Below are 15,558 nucleotides of genomic sequence, written 5' to 3'. Positions count from 1 at the left end.
GCCTCACGCGCCTGCGAATCGGCCTGCCTATGACCAGAAATGCAAAGTTTGCCGCAAGGGCTGGTGTTGCGGTGCAAGCATGCGCATGTTTGTCGTGTCCGTGTGCAGGCGCCAGTAATTGCAGGGCATGTTCCGCATGAAAGGAATGGATAACACTGACTACTTCAGATACTCTGGGGCGGGGGTTTGCGAAGCGGGGCCATTGCGCATGGGAGCGCGCGGCTGAAATTGGCTCGCCTATGAGCTCGCTAGGCGGTCGCCAGCTGTTGCGGTAGCTGCTGTTAGTTTAGGTGTTTACACGGGACGTGACCGGACATACATTCCTCCCCTGTGCTGCTGCAAGATCGATCGGCAATTTATGTGCTGTTAAGGCTAGAAGTCGTTTAGCGCAGCTGCGATGGCTGCCACGGCTCAGGACTCGCAGGCTCCCCTGCGGGGGCCTGAGAAGAAGGACGAGGACCGCGAGGACGAGAGTAAGGACTCGCTTCTACGCTGCCGCGACGCCTGCAGCAGCGACCTTACCAGATTTTGTTCCGCGTGGCTATTGCAGCGGAGTTCTCGCCCTTCTATGGCATCGACAAGGGCGCGGTGCTGCAGGAGGCGAGGGTGTTCAATGACCCGCAAATTGACCCTCGCAGATGCCAGCAGGTTGGTACCGGGTTCTGGGAGGGCTACGTGCTTGCGTGTTTTTACGCACTGTGTGCTGGCATGGTGATTGCAGGTTATTACCAAGCTGCTCTACCTGCTGAACCAGGGCGAGGTGTTCACCAAGGTGCGGAGAGCTGTTGTGCGCGCCCGGTCCCGTTCGCTGATAGGTCTAACCCCCGAACCCCCCTCCACAACTGCAGAAGGAGGCGGCTGAGGTGTTCTTTGGTGTCACAAAGCTCTTCCAGAAGCAGGACATTAACCTGCGACGGATGATGTATCTGTGCATCAAGGACATTTGCCCCGGCGCGGACGAGGTTATTATTGTGACCAGCTCGCTGATGAAGGACATGAACAGCAAGACGGACTTGTACCGCAGCAACTCAGTGCGCGTGCTGTGCAAGATCATCGACTCGCAGCTGCTGGCGCAAATAGAGCGCTACCTGAAGCAGGCCATCGTCGACAAGTCGCCGGTCGTGGCCAGCGCCGCTCTTGTCAGCGCACTGCACCTGCTGGGCAACAATGCAGAAATCGTTAAGCGCTGGATTAACGAGGTGCAGGAGGCAGCGCAGAACAAGAACAACATGGTGCAGTTCCATGCGGTCGCGCTGCTGCACGCCCTGCGCGCCTCGGACCGCCTGGCCATCAGCAAGCTGGTCAGCAGCCTCACTAAAGCCAGCGTGAAGAGCCCGCTGGCGCAGTGCCTGCTGGTCCGGTATGTCGCCCAGGTGATCCAGGACTCGCAGCCCGGCGCCGGTGGCGAGCAGCGCCCCTTCTACGAGTTCCTGGAGAGCTGCCTGCGGCACAAGGCCGAGGTGGTCATCTTCGAAGCGGCGCGGGCTATCTGCAACCTTCGGGACGTGACAGCACGGGAGCTGACGCCCGCCATCACCGTGCTGCAGCTGTTCCTGAGCAGCAGCAAGCCCGTGCTGCGCTTCGCGGCCGTGCGCACCCTGAACAAGGTCGCCATGACGCACCCGCTGGCGGTCACGCACTGCAACATCGATATGGAGTCGCTTATCAGCGACCAGAACCGCTCCATTGCCACGCTGGCCATCACTACCCTCCTCAAAACCGGCAGTGAGTCCAGCGTGGAGAAGCTGCTCAAGCAGATTGGCAGCTTCATGTCGGACATCGCGGACGACTTCAAAATCGTGGTGGTGGAGGCCATCCGCTCCCTGTGCCTGAAGTTCCCGGCGAAGCAGCGCGCGCTGATGAACTTCCTGTCGGGGGTGCTGCGGGAAGAGGGCGGGTTCGAGTACAAGAAGGCGATCGTGCAGAGCATCCTGGTACTCATCCAGGAGATCCCGGACGCCAAGGAGACGGGTCTGGGCCACCTGTGCGAGTTCATCGAGGACTGCGAGTTCACCTACCTGTCCACGCAGGTCCTGCACCTGCTGGGTAAGTTGGCCGGCAGCGTGGATGGCTAGGGAGGGGGTAGCCTGACACGAGGGCACGGGACGCAGGCGGGTGCCTGGTCAAGCGGTGTGGGACAGGGTTGGGGGTGGCGTGCGTTTCAGCGCGGCGAATGGTCGACGGTCGAAGGAGGAAGCGCTTTCCGGGCGCGTCAACAGTGCTTCCGGGGGTTTACTCAATAAGGGAACGATTGTGGGACTAGGAGCGCGCGGGTCAGGGTTATTCATGCGGCGCTAACCGGTTCGTGCGGTTCGTGTGCGGCTACAGGCCAGGAGGGGCCGAAGACGAAGGAGCCCTCGAAGTACATCCGCTACATTTACAACCGCATCATCCTGGAGAACGCGACCGTGCGCGCGGCCGCCGTGTCGGCGCTGGCCAACTTCGGCGCGGCGTGCGAGCCCCTGCGCCCCCGCATCATTGTGCTCCTGCGGCGAGCGCTGTCGGACAATGACGACGAGGTGCGTGCTGGGTGCATGGAGCAGCCATGGCGCGGGAGCTGCAGCTGCTGGGGCCTTGGGGCTGCGGCCTGCCAGTCCGTTTGGGGGAGACGTCGGCGGGCTCTGCGTCGCGGGATTGTTGAAATGCTTGCTTGGCCAACTGCCTTGCTTCACCGCGGTTGGGTCTGGGTTGCAGGTGCGTGACCGCGCCACGCTGCACCTGGAGCAGCTGGAGGGCAAGGCGGGCGGGCCGGACGCAGTGCAGCCGCGCCTGGACGTGAACCTAGTGGCCATGGAGAAGGCGCTGGCGGACTACCTGGCGGTGGGGACAGACAAGCCCTTCGACATCGTGAGTGGGGCAGCAGCGGCAGAAGATCGCTTTGGTGATGGCGTGATGGCCAGGGCGATGTGACCGGCATGGCTGGGGACGCAGTACAAGAGTAGGCCGCCGGAGTGGGGCAGGGGTGGGGCTTCATCGGGGACAGACTGGAAATGCGTCAGCGCATGCACGGATGGACGCGACCCGTGCCTTGTCGCTACGGGTTCATGTCACAGTTCATGTTCACTGGATCGTTATACCAGCGCTAAGCTCGTGCATTTCCGGCATTGCTTGCAGTCGGTGGTCCCCAAGGCGCCGCCCCCGGCTCGTGCGGCTGGCTCAGGCGCCCTGGGCATGCCGGGCGCGTCCAGCACCAGCGGCGGCGGCGCGCTGCCGGCCGCCAGTGCTACCCGCAAGGACCCCACGGCGGAGTACGCGGAGATGCTGCGCTCGATCCCCCAGCTGGCGCCGCTGGGCGAGGTGGGTGTCGGGTTTGGGAGAGGCGCAGGCAGCTGGCCTGGGAGGATTGGGTGGAGGGATGGAGCTTGGTTGATGCCCTGGCACTGCAGTTCTGGCGAGGGCCGGATGTGTGCGTGCGCCAGGACTGAGCGTTCTGCAGGGCCGGGCGAATAGTTGCATCGCCCGCGGATGGTACCATTCTGAGCTGGTGCCGTTGCCGCGCTGCTGCCTCACGTTCTGCAGGTGTTCAAGAGCTGCGAGCCGGTGCGGCTGACGGAGGAGGACACCGAGTATGCCATCTTCTGCGTGAAGCACGTCTTCGAGGGCCACATCGTGTTTCAGTTCAACTGCACCAACACAATCGCGGAGCAGGTGCTGGAGGACGTCAGCGTGGCCATGGACCTGGCGGATGCGGTGAGTGCACGGGGGTTGAGGGACGGGCGCGACTCATAACAGGTCGCTATCTGAAACCGGGTGAGGTTGCATGCGGAGTGACGGTGCAGCCTGCCGCGGTTGTGGTGAGTACTGCAACGTGCTTGGTCTTGTTGCTGGAGCCAGTCCAAGTATGACGGGTATGTTCACGGTTGACATGACGTGTAGGGCGACTTTGAGGAGGCGTTTACCATTCCTCTGGACACCATGCCGCTCAACGGCGTGGGCCAGTGCTACACGGTAGTGACTCGGCCGCCGGGCGCCATCGCCACCGGGAAGATTGTCAACATCCTCAAGTTCAAGGTGGGTGCTGGTTTTGTCGGGGCCTGCGGCTCGTGGTGTCGTGGTGTCCTTGCATGGACTGCAGCCGCTGGTGAGTAGTCACCACACACCGGGTCTTCAGGTTAAGATCGACTTGTGCCTAACGCTGTGTGGTCCTCTGGTCCCTGCGTGCCGCCCGCAGGTCAAGGAGATCGACCCCGGGACAGGCGAGGCGGAAGAGGAGGGCTATGACGACGAGTACGTGTTGGAGGACCTGGAGGTGCGTGGCCGTGGACGGTGAAGTGATTGGCGGCATGGTTTGCCTGCATGCTTTATCTAGGACCGGGATGCGTTGGAGCCGAAGCCGGACAAGTACCAGGGCAGTCATGTGGGTGCTGGCAGTGCTGGGCCTTAGAATTCAAGGCCTGCTCCCCTTGTCATGCCGCCTGTCTTCTCCCGCAGGTGAGCCCGGCGGACTACGTGAAGCCCACGCTGCTGAGCAACTTCCGCAAGTCCTGGGAGGAGCTGGACCCCAGCACCGAGAAGGAGGACGAGTATGGCCTGGGCGTGCGCGAGGGCCTGCAGGTGCGTGCAGTGGGCTGGCCAGGGACAGCGGGTACACAAGCACAAGTGAAAGCACGACCTCCGGTGACACGATATGGCACCAACACGAGCACGGCAGCACTCGCTGACTTGCGCCCCTCTTGTCCTTGCTTGCTCTCCACAGGAGGCGGTGGAGGCGGTCATCGGCATTCTGGGCATGCAGCCGTGCGAGGGCAGCGAGGCGGTGCCGCCCAATGCGCGCAGCCACACGGTGCTGCTGGCGGGCATCTTCGTGGGCTACCAGCAGGTGTTGGTGCGCATGTCGTCCGGCATCGACGCCGCCAACAACGTGGCCATGAAGCTGGTGGTACGCGCCGAGTCGTTGGAGCTCAGCGAGGCCGTGCACCAGATCATCCAGGACGCGTAGAGTCGCGAGACTCGCGCTCATGCTTGCGGGCGGTCGCGTTGTGTGTGCGCGCGCTCGGTGTCTCTAGTCTGGTAGTGCGCTGGTGGCGGGTGGCGTGTGTGAATGAGAGTAGTATAGCTAGTGGGTGCAATGAGCATCGTGTATGAGACCGGGGAACCGGTGGAAGTGCATAGGTTAGGGGAGCGGCTGGCTGGTCTCAAAGCGACTGATTGGCTGGTCTATTAGGGACCCAGCGCAGGACGCACGGGCAGGCTTTGTGGTAGGATATCCAAGTAAATACAGTAGCCGGGACGTTCCGGTTGGAGCTGAGGAGTGTTTCGCCGGACGGCAACACGAACTGCGCAGGGGCGAAGGCCATGGTGGCAAGCAAGGAGATTAGACCAGTGCCTGTGGTGACGAAGGGCTCGGACCCGCAAGCACGGCATCGAGTCGGGTGCAGCGGAAACACTTGATAGCAGCTGCGTGCGCTGGAGGATGAGGGCGCGGCGTGTGATGAGCAGGTTCTCGTATGCCCGCCGGTAGAGCGGTTGGTGCACTGAAGGCGTGTGTGGCTGAGACCACGCACAATGGCATAAGCGATTCGATGCTCGAAGGCCGCAGGTGCTCAGATGGTTGTAACCGCTGGCCCAAGCATGAGATTGGCGCGCTGCATTTCGTTTGCATCGCCTACATTTCACCTGTGGGCTAAAGCGCATTCTCAGGACCCCGCGCATTTCTGCAGACGTGCACGAGTGATCATCCCCCATCCTATCCCGGCGCTGGGGCCAATTGGTGAACCCCGGCATTGAGTAAGCTGTCTGCTACCTTGCTCGAATGGCCATTGATGTCTCACCAACACGCCACTGGGATTGTAGCAGGGGAGTAATCACTTAGGAATGTTGGGATAGCATGTCACGCACACTCCCGACCGCTCCCCTTGATGCGATGGGACATCTGTGGGGGCCAGGTTCGCAATGTCCCGTAGTGTGCAGCGTACTCCCAGACCCGAGTATACCACAGCCAATTCGCAACGGCTGGTAGAACGCTGGAGTTACTGGCCGCTCCCCTGCATTGCAGCTTGTCTGAAATACCGTACTAGCTTGTGCAACTTGCAATCCATCCGTTGCTTCTGACCCACTCCTGGCAAGGGGCTCCCTGGGACTGCCGGCTGCTGCTTTGGTCTGCACCCAGAACGCTCGAATCGGTTACCCCTGAACCCTGTGGTCTCCAGCAGGTTGCATCCCTACTGGCTCATCCCCGCAGCACCCGAATCTGCGACCGTGTGACACACGACTCATGGGCGCATTGCCTCACGCGGACTCGTTACACGTTCCTAACCGCCGGTAGGCCGCCACGTTTAGTTGCCCTTCTTCTTGTCACCACCGATCTCGAAGTGCTTGCAGCGCTGTGGGGAAGAACGGGCGAGCGTTGGAGCGGAGCGAACGGCGTCAGAGGCCACTGGCGCATGCACGGGCACAAGTTGCTGGCTTGTACTGTCGCTTCCCCACCCCAGCCACAATGCTTCGTCCGGTTTACTGTTGATCCGTGCCACAACACAGCCCGCAAGCGTATCAGTGCCCCACATCTGGCGCCCCACCCACCTTCAGGCCCTTCATGCAGGTCTGCTTGCACTCTTGGCACTGCATGCGCAGCACGATCTTCTTGGTGGTCTTGGCCTGTGGTGGGTAGGCGCGACACACGCAGCAGCGGCAGGACAACATCGGTCAGCAACCCCTGGCGGTAGATGAGCACTTGCGCTGCAATCGCGGACGTTCTGCAGCGCCGAGCCCAGCCCAGGCACAGGGTCCCACGTGTGCAGCAGCCGCATGGCATTGGGCGCGCAGCAACGCAGCGGCCCACTCCCGTAAAGTCCCGACTGTACAACCCGCGGCCCCACTCCCACTCCCGGTCCCGTGCAGGCCCGTACTATGCCAGCAGCGCTTTCAGCATGGTACATGCATCAACGGCTTGGCACCAGCGCAGCAAGCAGAAAACGGCCTCCCAGCACGGACCCCTGCCTATGCCCGCCTCCCGTCGACGAGTTGCTTTGTGAATGCTGGCACTTGAGGCGGGCCCGCAGCGCCCCGACCCCTCCCCGTGCGCTGACCACAGCAGGCGTAGCCCGCAGCCACCCAGCATATGGGCGCGGCTGCAGTCCAGACGCTCGCAACCCGCCCCACTGCTGCAGCTTTCCCGGGTAGGACTACCCCGGCGCTTGCTGACTGACAGATCAGCTGACCGGCTGCGCGTGGCCGTCGCCGGTCCGCGCATCCTAAGCATGCTGACTGCTGACAGCTCTGTGCCGCAGGAGCTCCCGACCGCCGCCGGCCACTGCTTGCCAGGGGGGCACGCCCAAAGGGGCGCCCGTAGCCCGCTGCATGCGATCCGCGCAGCGCCTCTGCGGCTTAACGCTGTGCGCACCACCCGGCGAGCCATGGGTTCCCTCCTGCTGCTCCAGTCGTACCGCCGCCGGCGTGGCCGCGTTTCCCCCTCAAGACTGCTGCCGCCGCTCCTGCCCAGCCCCGACAGGTAACGCAATGCCGCATCCTCCCGCCACCGTTCCGGCCTGATAGCTGCGTGCCGCCATAATCGTGCCGCCGTGAATACTCTGCGCCGAAGCTGCCGCGGCGGCATCGGCTGCAGTAGCTGCTACCTGCCACCTGGACGCGGCCGGGCATTGCGACCACAGGCCGCGAGGCCACACTGCCGCCCAGCCCATGTTTGCCAGGTGACTCCTGGCACTGCTGCGTGTGCTGATCTCGCCCTGATCCTTCAGTTGCCACGGTAAACAGCCGCCGCCGCAGCCGCCGCAAATCCATGCTGCTCCTGCATGCTTGGCCGCCAGGCCTGCCACTGGTGTCACCGTCGCGAGCCCCATGCCCGCTGCTGCTCTGGCGCCAGTGCTCGCCAGTCCACTGCAAGCCTGCGCCCTTCCCCACACTCCAATGGCAGAGTTTGCAGTGCAGCAGCTGTTTTCCGCGTCAGCATGCTGCTGCATAGCCATCGGCTGGTCCTTTCGAGACCCCCCCTACAAGGTCACCACACCATCCGCTGCGCCAGCACTCAGCCTCACCCCACCCCCACCCCTCCACGGTCACCACTTCAAGATACGCCCATAACATGCCGCGCCAGCTCTGTCGCGCACCTTCTTGTGGAAGACGGGCTTGGTCTGACCACCGTAACCCGACTGCTTGCGGTCGTAGCGGCGCTTGCCTGCGCAAGAAGCATCCAACGATCAACAACTCGGTAAAATAGTCATTACACAGCTGCAGCTGGCCTGGTCGCCAGTCCATGAGCGTGAGCGCCTCCGAGCCGACAAAGCTGCCCCGCCCGCTCCAGCGCTCCCAGGCTTCATGCCATTAATTGAATTTTTGGATAAAGACTGCTGCTCCAGTCCAGGACAGCATAGTCCCCAGTCGCGGCTCCTCGCTGTGGAGGCGGCTGCCGCTGCTCCACTGCCGCCGGTTGCTTCTCCGCTGCTCCCTGCTCGCCTGTGACCTTCAGATCAAAACAGCTTCAACAACTCACCCTGCGCGTAGAGGGAGGCCTTGCCAGTCTTGTACTGGGTGACCTTCATCATCATGTGCTTCTTGCACCCCTTGCAGAACGCCCGCTTGGTCTTAGGAACGTTCACCTACAGCCATGTTGGTAGCAACATCAGCCACCGCCGCAGGACCCGCTGCTTTTGGAGCGCCGAACTGTGGCGCCAGTCTGCGTCCGAACCCCGCTGACGGCTGTCTCACCATTTTTCCTGGCTGACCGAAGGAACGAGACAACGAGGGGAGAGAGAGAAAACCAGCGCGGGCTCGGAATTTTTGCCTGGGCCACGGAATGGGGGCACCCCGTACTGAAATGGTCGCCGGTGCTCGCTCTGCGCTTTCCGGTTTTGCCATATTTGCGATTTCATTGTCAAGTGAGCTACCAGTCCAATCATGAAATACAGTGGCCCTGGGGAGCCAAGCACGGCTTCGCATGCGTGCCCGAGGGCTTGGCGAAAAGCACACGGCGTTGCAACACGGTTTTAGAGCACTGTCAGCATTCTGGGGAATGCGATAACATGTGGCAGGGGCTGCAGGTTGCGCAGGCACCGCAGCTGGATGGTGCGGGTGCTGAGCAGCACACCGAGTCTTGACCGTGATCCCGGGAGCTACACACGCACGTGGCTCTGCGCCTGCAGAGCATTTTCGATGAGACCTCAGCCAGTGCTGTCTATGCGCAGCTCAAACCAACAACAAGAAGCATTTGGGCAGATGTCCCGGGCCTGTGCCAGCCAAATATCTCCCGCGGACACCTGTCAGCTGGCCTTCCCATCCTGCGACGCGGGCCCCGGGCTGGGTGCGGCCTGTGGAGATGCCGAGTGCTGTCGGGTGCGAGGCACACGACCCGACGTCACGACCTAGCTGCTGCAGCTGGACTGCTTGGGCCGCCGCATGCCACCAGCCCCCAGTTCCAACAAGGCAGGCGCTCCTGACTGCCGGCCAGCAACGGCGCATCGAGGTGGGTGGCCCCCAAACGCAAAGGCACCGCGACTCAGAAGGGTTGGCAAAGGACTGTTGATTGTTTGTAGCAGGGAGGGGAGGAACTGCGAGCCGCAAGTGCAGAGGGGGCCTGATGGAGTGCCAGTGGGGCCTGGTTCCAGCGCCAGTGCCAGTGCCGAGAAGTCCCACGGGGTGCCGGCATGGGTCAGACGGGAAGCGTCATTCGCGGCACTCTGCCACCGCCTACCGCCACTCTGCAATTCACAACCAGCATTTGCTGTCACAGATACCGGTGCACAACGCTGCAAGCTTGCTGCTTCCCGCCGCCGCCGAGGCGTCAACGCTCGAGCTCAGACACGCCGCGCCCTCGGCCCTCGGGACCTCGGGATCACGTTTCCGGCATCGCACAGTTCCACGCTTATCAGCCGGAGGGAAATATGGAGCACGATATTGCTATCCACCAGATTCGTGGCGACCAGAGGCCCGCAGCAACAGCAGCAGCCAAGGTGAGCGCCTTGCTTGCAGTGTGGGGGCTCGGGGCTGCAGCGGGGTAACGGCGACTGGGCGCCGGCGGCGGCGGCGACAAGGACTGCACGGGCGGGGCAGATACACGCGCTCATAGTGGCAGTTGGGCAGGGCTCGAGTGGGGAAGTGGAAGCGGGAGCCAGATGTGCAAAAGCAGCCGGTGGCGGCGGCGACGTTGTCCCACATCGCGTTTTTGTATGTGCACAGCCCGCCGCCCCAAGCCCCGCCCCACTGCGCCTACACTCATTACCTTGGCTGAACACACTCTTTCACCGCACCGCAGACCCAAGGCAAGCACCAGCAGCACCACCACTCGACGCCCGACACCGCCGCGCCGGCCGACCAGCCGCTGCCGGTCCCAGGCGTGTACACGGCCCTCAGCCCGCACCCGCCCATCAGCACCGGCACCGGTACCAGCACCACCAGCGCCTTTGCCGAAGACGCCGCGGCCCCTCCAGCCGCCGAGCCCGGCCGGCCCGCCTCGCCTGTGTCCTTCCCGCTCACCGGCCCCCTGTCCGGCGCCAACTCCGCCCGCACCAGCTACCGCAGCCTGCTCGACACCGCCGACGCCGCCCAGATCGACGCCGCCGCCGCCGCCGCCTTCGCGCAGCAGCCGGCCGTGCCCGAGGACGACGTGCTGCCCCTGCTGGAGGGCGTGCCCGTGCCGCAGCAGCAGCCGCCGCGACGGCCTTCAGCAGTCGAGGCAGTAGCACCGCCGCCACCGGCAGTAGCACCTAGCCACCACCAGCAGCAGCAGCAGCAGCAAGACGCTGCTGTGTACGGTGTGTACGACCCCAGCGGCGCTATTGACTACCTGGAACAGCCCTCGGAGCAAGCGGCGCCCGCAGCAGCCACAGCAGCAGCAGCCACAGCAGCAGCCGAGGAAGAGGTCGAGGCCCTGTCCGCTACCGCCGACGCGCTCGGCATCCCGCAGGCCACAGCTGACGACGTCGCCGCACTCGCCGTCGGCACCGCCTTCGTCCTGAGCTCCGCCGCCGCCAGCAACAGCGCCGTCGCCGCCGCGTCCGCCGACCCTGCCGCCGCCGCCGAGCTGCAAGAGGCCGCCGCCGTCGCCGCAGACGCCGCAGACGCCGCCGCCGCCGGTCTGCCCGCCACCGCGGCGCTGCTCCTGGGCTCCCTGACCCACCAGGTCGACCTCGCGCTCAGCACCGCGCCACTGCCCGCCACCATCGGCACCAGCCCGCCGCCCAAGACCTCACCGCGTGTGAGCCAGCCCCGCTACCCGGAGCCCACTACTTCTGCAACACCCACAACAGTCAACAACAGTAACAACATGTCTACCACCACCGGCACCACCACCACCACCGGCGGCATCACGGACTTGCGCTCGGCGCTGGCGGGCGGCGCCACGGACGGCGCGGTGGCGCACACGGTGAGTCCGGCGGCGCCCACACACACGCCCGCCGCCTGCCCCGAGCTGGCGGCGGCGGAGTGGCGCGACTACAACAGCCTGCCGCGCCGCTACAGGAACACCGTGGACGGCCTGAGGGTGAGCGAGCGACTGGGTGGGGTGGGGGTGGCGGCCTGGGGGGTGGTTTGGTCACAGCGGGTGGTGTGGGTGAGGGGTGGGGAGGGGAGGGGTGGGTGGTACGTGTGTGCAGCAGGTACAGGTGCAGAGCTGGCGGTGCGATCGCGATATTGTGGGCTGGGCGGCGGCATGGTTTGGCTCCACCCACCGCCAGTCCTCGCCTGCTGCGACCGCGTGTGGCCATCGGCATGCCCTGCTCCCCCTTTGGCTCCGTCTCCTGACCCTCCCCTGGCCCGCCCCTCTGCCCCCTCCACTCTGCCCCCTCCTCTCCCCCTCCCTTCACCCGTCACCCTCCCCCTCCTGCCCTCCCACCCCGCCGCCCGCTCAGTCCCTGGCCGCCGCCCGCTACATGGAGCAGCACTGGGACGCGGCGCGGCACCTGGACGTGGAGGTCACCTGGGACGCGCCGCCCATCTACCTGCAGGTGTGTGTGTGTGTGGGGGGGGGGGGGGGGTTGTAGATACCAGCCCAAATTAAATGGAACCAATGCAAAAGGGGCCGGGGGCCAGGGGGGAAGAGTGAAACGGGTTGCGAGAACGTGGGTGAGGGCGAGGGTGTGGATGTGGGTCAGGCCACGTGGTGTGCATGATCGAATGCCGCAACCACCACTCTGTTGTGCGCCACGTCAACCCTCACTTGCCGTACGCACCCGCACACACTCCCATGCAAACCCCCACACACCCGGTCCCGCAGGGCCGCGAGCCCATGCGTGTGGCTGTGTGGCTGGCCAAGTGGGCGGTGGCCGTGGAGATGCAGCCGGCCATGGTCAAGGTGGGCGCCGGGTGGGGGCAGGCAGGGAGGTGTGTGGGGGGGGGCGGGGGCAGGGAGGTGGGGGGGGGCAGGGGCGTACAAGGGGGTGCAAGGGGGTGCAGGGTGGGGTGGGGTGGAGGACGCGGAGGAGGAGACCGGACAAACTGGACCACCGGGGGGGGGTACGCATGGGTACCGTACCTTAAGGAGATCACCGCGCATGTAATTAATTAAAATGTCCCGAATGCTGCAGTACCGCGCACCCCAGGGGGGGGCGTGCGCGGAGTTGTCATAATAATCTTGGAGGGGGTGCGCGGTGGTGCAAAATTACCCGGATGGGCGTGCATTCGACGAAAAATCGCTAAAACCCCCAGTTTCGCCACCTGTGCTTTATATCCATATCCATATCGCTAGAGGCTAACGGCAACTGAGGCGAGGCGAGGAGACGTATGGTGGGTTGCCAGTTACAAGGCGTCGGCACTGCGTATGAAATGCGCATGTCTTGGGTGCGCGGAAGTGTGAAACAGCCCCAAGTGGGGGTGCGCGGTGCAAAATAATTACAATTTTAGGGGTGCGCGGTGCGAAAATAATTAAAATTTTCAGGGGGGTGCGCGGTGATTGCGTAAAGGTACGGTACAGTAGCGTGAGGCAGTTGGGATGGGGATGCATACACGCCTCCCCGGCTGCTGAACCGGCAGCGACCTGCGTGGCAACTGGCCTCTGCCCCCCCCCCGGGCACTTGCATCATTGATGCACACCGTTCACATCATGAATGGCCATCCGCCCTCCCCCCTTCTCCTCCCCCTCCCCCTGTACCACTTTTCCAAACATCCCTGCAACCCCCCCCCCTCCCTCTGCTCCCCTGCAGTACGCCGAGCTGGACTCCAAGCGCACCGCCCTGGAGCTGTTCCTCACCGCCGCCCTCAGCCCGCACCGGCCCTGGTGGCTGCCCGCCACCTGGCTACTGCCCAAGACCATCCCGCTGCAGGTGGGCGACAAGGGGGGGAGGGCGAGAAGGGGGGGGGCGGGGGCTGGAGTGGGGTGGAGGCAGCGGGGGCGGGGGGGTTGTGTCCACCTGACCCATATGGGAACATAAATAGAGCAGCAGGCAGGCAAGGGGGTTGGGTCGGGGCGGCGGGTGCAGTGGGCCCCGCCAAGGTATCCCCCAACCCACTCGTCCCAACCTCCGCAGCGCCCCACACCCCAACCTCCGCACACGCCGACGCCCACACGTGTACATCATCTCTGTGCGCCCCCCCCCCGTCCCCATCGTGCGCCCCATTACACCCCTGCCCGCTCACACACACACACACGCCCCCCCCCCCCGCCCCTGCCCGCCCCAGGGCACGGTGAAGCTGCGCATCAGCAAGGGCCCGGCGGCGGACGGGTCGCAGGACGTGGTCACCTGCATCGACGGAGCCATCCACAACGCGCCCAAGCTGCCCACCCTGGTGAGGTGTGACAAGAGGTTTTGGGGTGGGTGATGGGGTGGGGTGGGATGGGGGGAAGTTACATTCATGATGAATTAAGCAATGAAGCTGTAGCCAGGAAATGAAGTTGTAGCCAGGCACAGGGAGGGGGAGCTGCGGCGGGGGAAAATGCGCGTGTACGTATATGTGTGTGCCCCGGCCCGACGTTCCTGGGCTGGGACCCGGGTTTGCTCTACGGGGGCCACACGGAGGTGGTGGTGGTGTGCCTGGGTGTCACGCTGGCTCTAACCACGTAGAAGCATTGGGAGCAAGCTTACCTCCAGGACCTTCGTAGGCCGCGACGGTGGGGGGGACACGGACGGAAGGTCCGCTGACGAGCAGATAAGCTATTACAACGCACGTTTCACGTTTGTCCCCCTCACACCACCACCACCACCACCGCCTTCACTTCTTATATAATTATGAATGTAACATCCCCCCCCCACGGTAACGCTTGATGTTCCGCAAGATGGTCTACCGTCTACCACTTCCTTAACTAATCATGAATGTAACCCCCCCCACCACCGCCACCACCCCCACCACCCCCACCACCCCCACCACAGATCCGTGTGCTCAACGCTGTGGCCCTGGGCTACCTGCCCGCCGCCACCGAGCCCCTGTGGTCGCCCTTCGTGGCGCTGCTCGGCGACCCCTCCTACCGCAACCGCGCCGAGGAGCACCCCTCCATACTCACGCGCGCAGCCGACACCGTCGCCGGCGCCGCCGCCAGCGCCGCCGACACCGCCGCCAGCACCGCGGCGCGCGCCGCCACTGGCGCCGCCAGTGCCGCCGACCGCAGCGCCGGCGCCGTGTCGTACGGCGCTGAGCGGGTGGCGGGCGACCGCGGCGGCGTGGTGGGCGCCGTCAAGGGCGGGGTGGTGGCGGGTGTGGACGCCGTCAAAGGGGCGGTGCAGGAGGTGGCGGGCGCGGTGGAGGGCGGCGTGGCAGCGGGCGCGGAGTACGTGAAGGAGAGCGCGGAGGCGGCGCGGCGGGCGGTGAAGGGCGGCCGCTGAAGAGCTGGGGCGGCGGTTGGCGGCGGGAGGGTTGTCGGCAAGGAGGAGGAAGGAGCGCAGACGGGCCGTAGGGGCCATGGGACAGTGGACAGTGTAGGCAGGTACAAGTTGAGGAGGCAGGTTACAAGACATGTGCGGAGTGGGCACAGCAGCCGCAGCAGCAGTGGGTGCAGACCGCGCCGGGTGGGGCTGATCACAGCCACACACGCAGGCAGAGGTGTGTGCCTGGGGTTGGCGGGACCCGTTGAGAATGCAGGAGGCGCACACGTGTGTGGAGGTTGTGATGATGAGCTGTACAGTTTAAGGAGCTCAGGTTTGGTTGAAGGCTCGAGATCTTCTTGGCCAGCGCGAAGGGCGGCGGGCAGTGGATTGTTGGCGTTGGAAGCAGAGCCCCCTGGCAGGGAGCCTGGGGGAGGAGGGGTTGCGCATGTCGACACGGGCATTTGCTGTTGGCAAAGCTGTCCCATAAGTGATGGAGTTAATTTGCTCGTGGGTGGTGGAGCGGTGTGCCTCTGGTGTGTGCGCTGTGGGTGTGGGGCGTCGGCGTGGGCGTCGCCGGACTGCGTGCCCGGTGTACCTGCGTTGTCGCCTCGCCGGTTTGATTGCGCCTCGTGCGCTAGTGCGGTTTGCTGTACGTTGGTGGGGCTCTGGCGGGCTTTGGCTTAGCTTCGACTCGCTGTGCAGTTGCCGAGACACGCTTCACGCGAAGACCTGTTGCACGGTTGTGGAAGGTCGGTAGCCAACTGGGGGGAGGGTGGTTTCCTTTCGGGCCGGAGATGGTCCCTCTTGACCTGGGTGCTGGGCACCCTTGCTTGGTCGGATTGTCCCTTCTTTGTAATATCGCAACCATAATGAA

At 64.4% G+C, this 15,558-nt stretch overlaps 3 protein-coding genes across 4 annotated transcripts; 2 read left to right on the top strand and 1 right to left on the bottom strand.

The window, feature by feature from the left end:
• Positions 1 to 271: 271 nt before the first annotated feature.
• Positions 272 to 6,192, top strand: CHLRE_06g310750v5 (uncharacterized protein). The gene is made up of 12 exons (XM_043063791.1): positions 272 to 473; positions 551 to 648; positions 722 to 772; positions 849 to 2,046; positions 2,329 to 2,519; positions 2,695 to 2,847; positions 3,115 to 3,297; positions 3,520 to 3,690; positions 3,877 to 4,011; positions 4,172 to 4,249; positions 4,432 to 4,554; positions 4,697 to 6,192. Exons 1-12 carry the CDS (start codon positions 398 to 400, stop codon positions 4,937 to 4,939), a joined length of 2,700 nt encoding a protein of 899 aa, XP_042924497.1. The 5' UTR covers positions 272 to 397; the 3' UTR covers positions 4,940 to 6,192.
• Positions 6,193 to 6,229: 37 nt separating this feature from the next.
• On the bottom strand, positions 6,230 to 8,746 carry CHLRE_06g310700v5. 2 transcript variants are annotated; one of them, XM_043063790.1, is made up of 5 exons: positions 8,662 to 8,746; positions 8,447 to 8,552; positions 8,064 to 8,131; positions 6,520 to 6,594; positions 6,230 to 6,323 (listed from the first exon to the last, which is right to left on the bottom strand). In XM_043063790.1, the coding sequence occupies exons 1-5, from the start codon at positions 8,662 to 8,664 to the stop codon at positions 6,276 to 6,278; spliced, it is 300 nt and encodes a 99-aa protein (XP_042924496.1). In that variant the 5' UTR covers positions 8,665 to 8,746; the 3' UTR covers positions 6,230 to 6,275. The 2 variants fall into 2 exon arrangements, with proteins under 2 accessions (XP_042924496.1, XP_001691337.2); XM_001691285.2 differs by having other exon boundaries at positions 8,662 to 8,736.
• A 93-nt stretch (positions 8,747 to 8,839) lies between these two features.
• On the top strand, positions 8,840 to 15,552 carry CHLRE_06g310650v5 (uncharacterized protein). Its single transcript, XM_043063789.1, has 8 exons — positions 8,840 to 9,415; positions 9,683 to 9,902; positions 10,205 to 11,431; positions 11,799 to 11,894; positions 12,164 to 12,241; positions 13,089 to 13,208; positions 13,564 to 13,671; positions 14,253 to 15,552. Exons 2-8 carry the CDS (start codon positions 9,834 to 9,836, stop codon positions 14,700 to 14,702), a joined length of 2,148 nt encoding a protein of 715 aa, XP_042924495.1. The 5' UTR covers positions 8,840 to 9,415; positions 9,683 to 9,833; the 3' UTR covers positions 14,703 to 15,552.
• Positions 15,553 to 15,558: the final 6 nt, after the last annotated feature.

Source organism: Chlamydomonas reinhardtii, chromosome 6 (assembly GCF_000002595.2).
Source record: "Chlamydomonas reinhardtii strain CC-503 cw92 mt+ chromosome 6, whole genome shotgun sequence".
Classification (NCBI taxonomy): Eukaryota; Viridiplantae; Chlorophyta; class Chlorophyceae; order Chlamydomonadales; family Chlamydomonadaceae; genus Chlamydomonas; species Chlamydomonas reinhardtii.
The sequence above is the reverse complement of the archived record's forward strand: the minus strand, read 5'-3'. Positions and strand labels throughout refer to the sequence as shown.

Excerpts from the sequence above, each read along its gene's own strand:
- CHLRE_06g310750v5 (XM_043063791.1), top strand. The coding sequence starts at position 398 with ATGGCTGCCACGGCTCAGGACTCGCAGGCTCCCCTGCGGGGGCCTGAG. Across the intron at positions 2,047-2,328 it reads GCAGGTCCTGCACCTGCTGG|GCCAGGAGGGGCCGAAGACG; the intron begins GTAAGTTGGCCG and ends GTGCGGCTACAG. Across the intron at positions 2,520-2,694 it reads TGTCGGACAATGACGACGAG|GTGCGTGACCGCGCCACGCT; the intron begins GTGCGTGCTGGG and ends TCTGGGTTGCAG.
- CHLRE_06g310700v5 (XM_043063790.1), bottom strand. Across the intron at positions 8,132-8,446 it reads GGCCTCCCTCTACGCGCAGG|GCAAGCGCCGCTACGACCGC; the intron begins GTGAGTTGTTGA and ends CTTCTTGCGCAG. Across the intron at positions 6,595-8,063 it reads AGCCCGTCTTCCACAAGAAG|GCCAAGACCACCAAGAAGAT; the intron begins GTGCGCGACAGA and ends TACCCACCACAG.
- CHLRE_06g310650v5 (XM_043063789.1), top strand. The coding sequence starts at position 9,834 with ATGGAGCACGATATTGCTATCCACCAGATTCGTGGCGACCAGAGGCCC. Across the intron at positions 11,432-11,798 it reads ACACCGTGGACGGCCTGAGG|TCCCTGGCCGCCGCCCGCTA; the intron begins GTGAGCGAGCGA and ends CCGCCCGCTCAG. Across the intron at positions 13,672-14,252 it reads CGCCCAAGCTGCCCACCCTG|ATCCGTGTGCTCAACGCTGT; the intron begins GTGAGGTGTGAC and ends CCCCCACCACAG.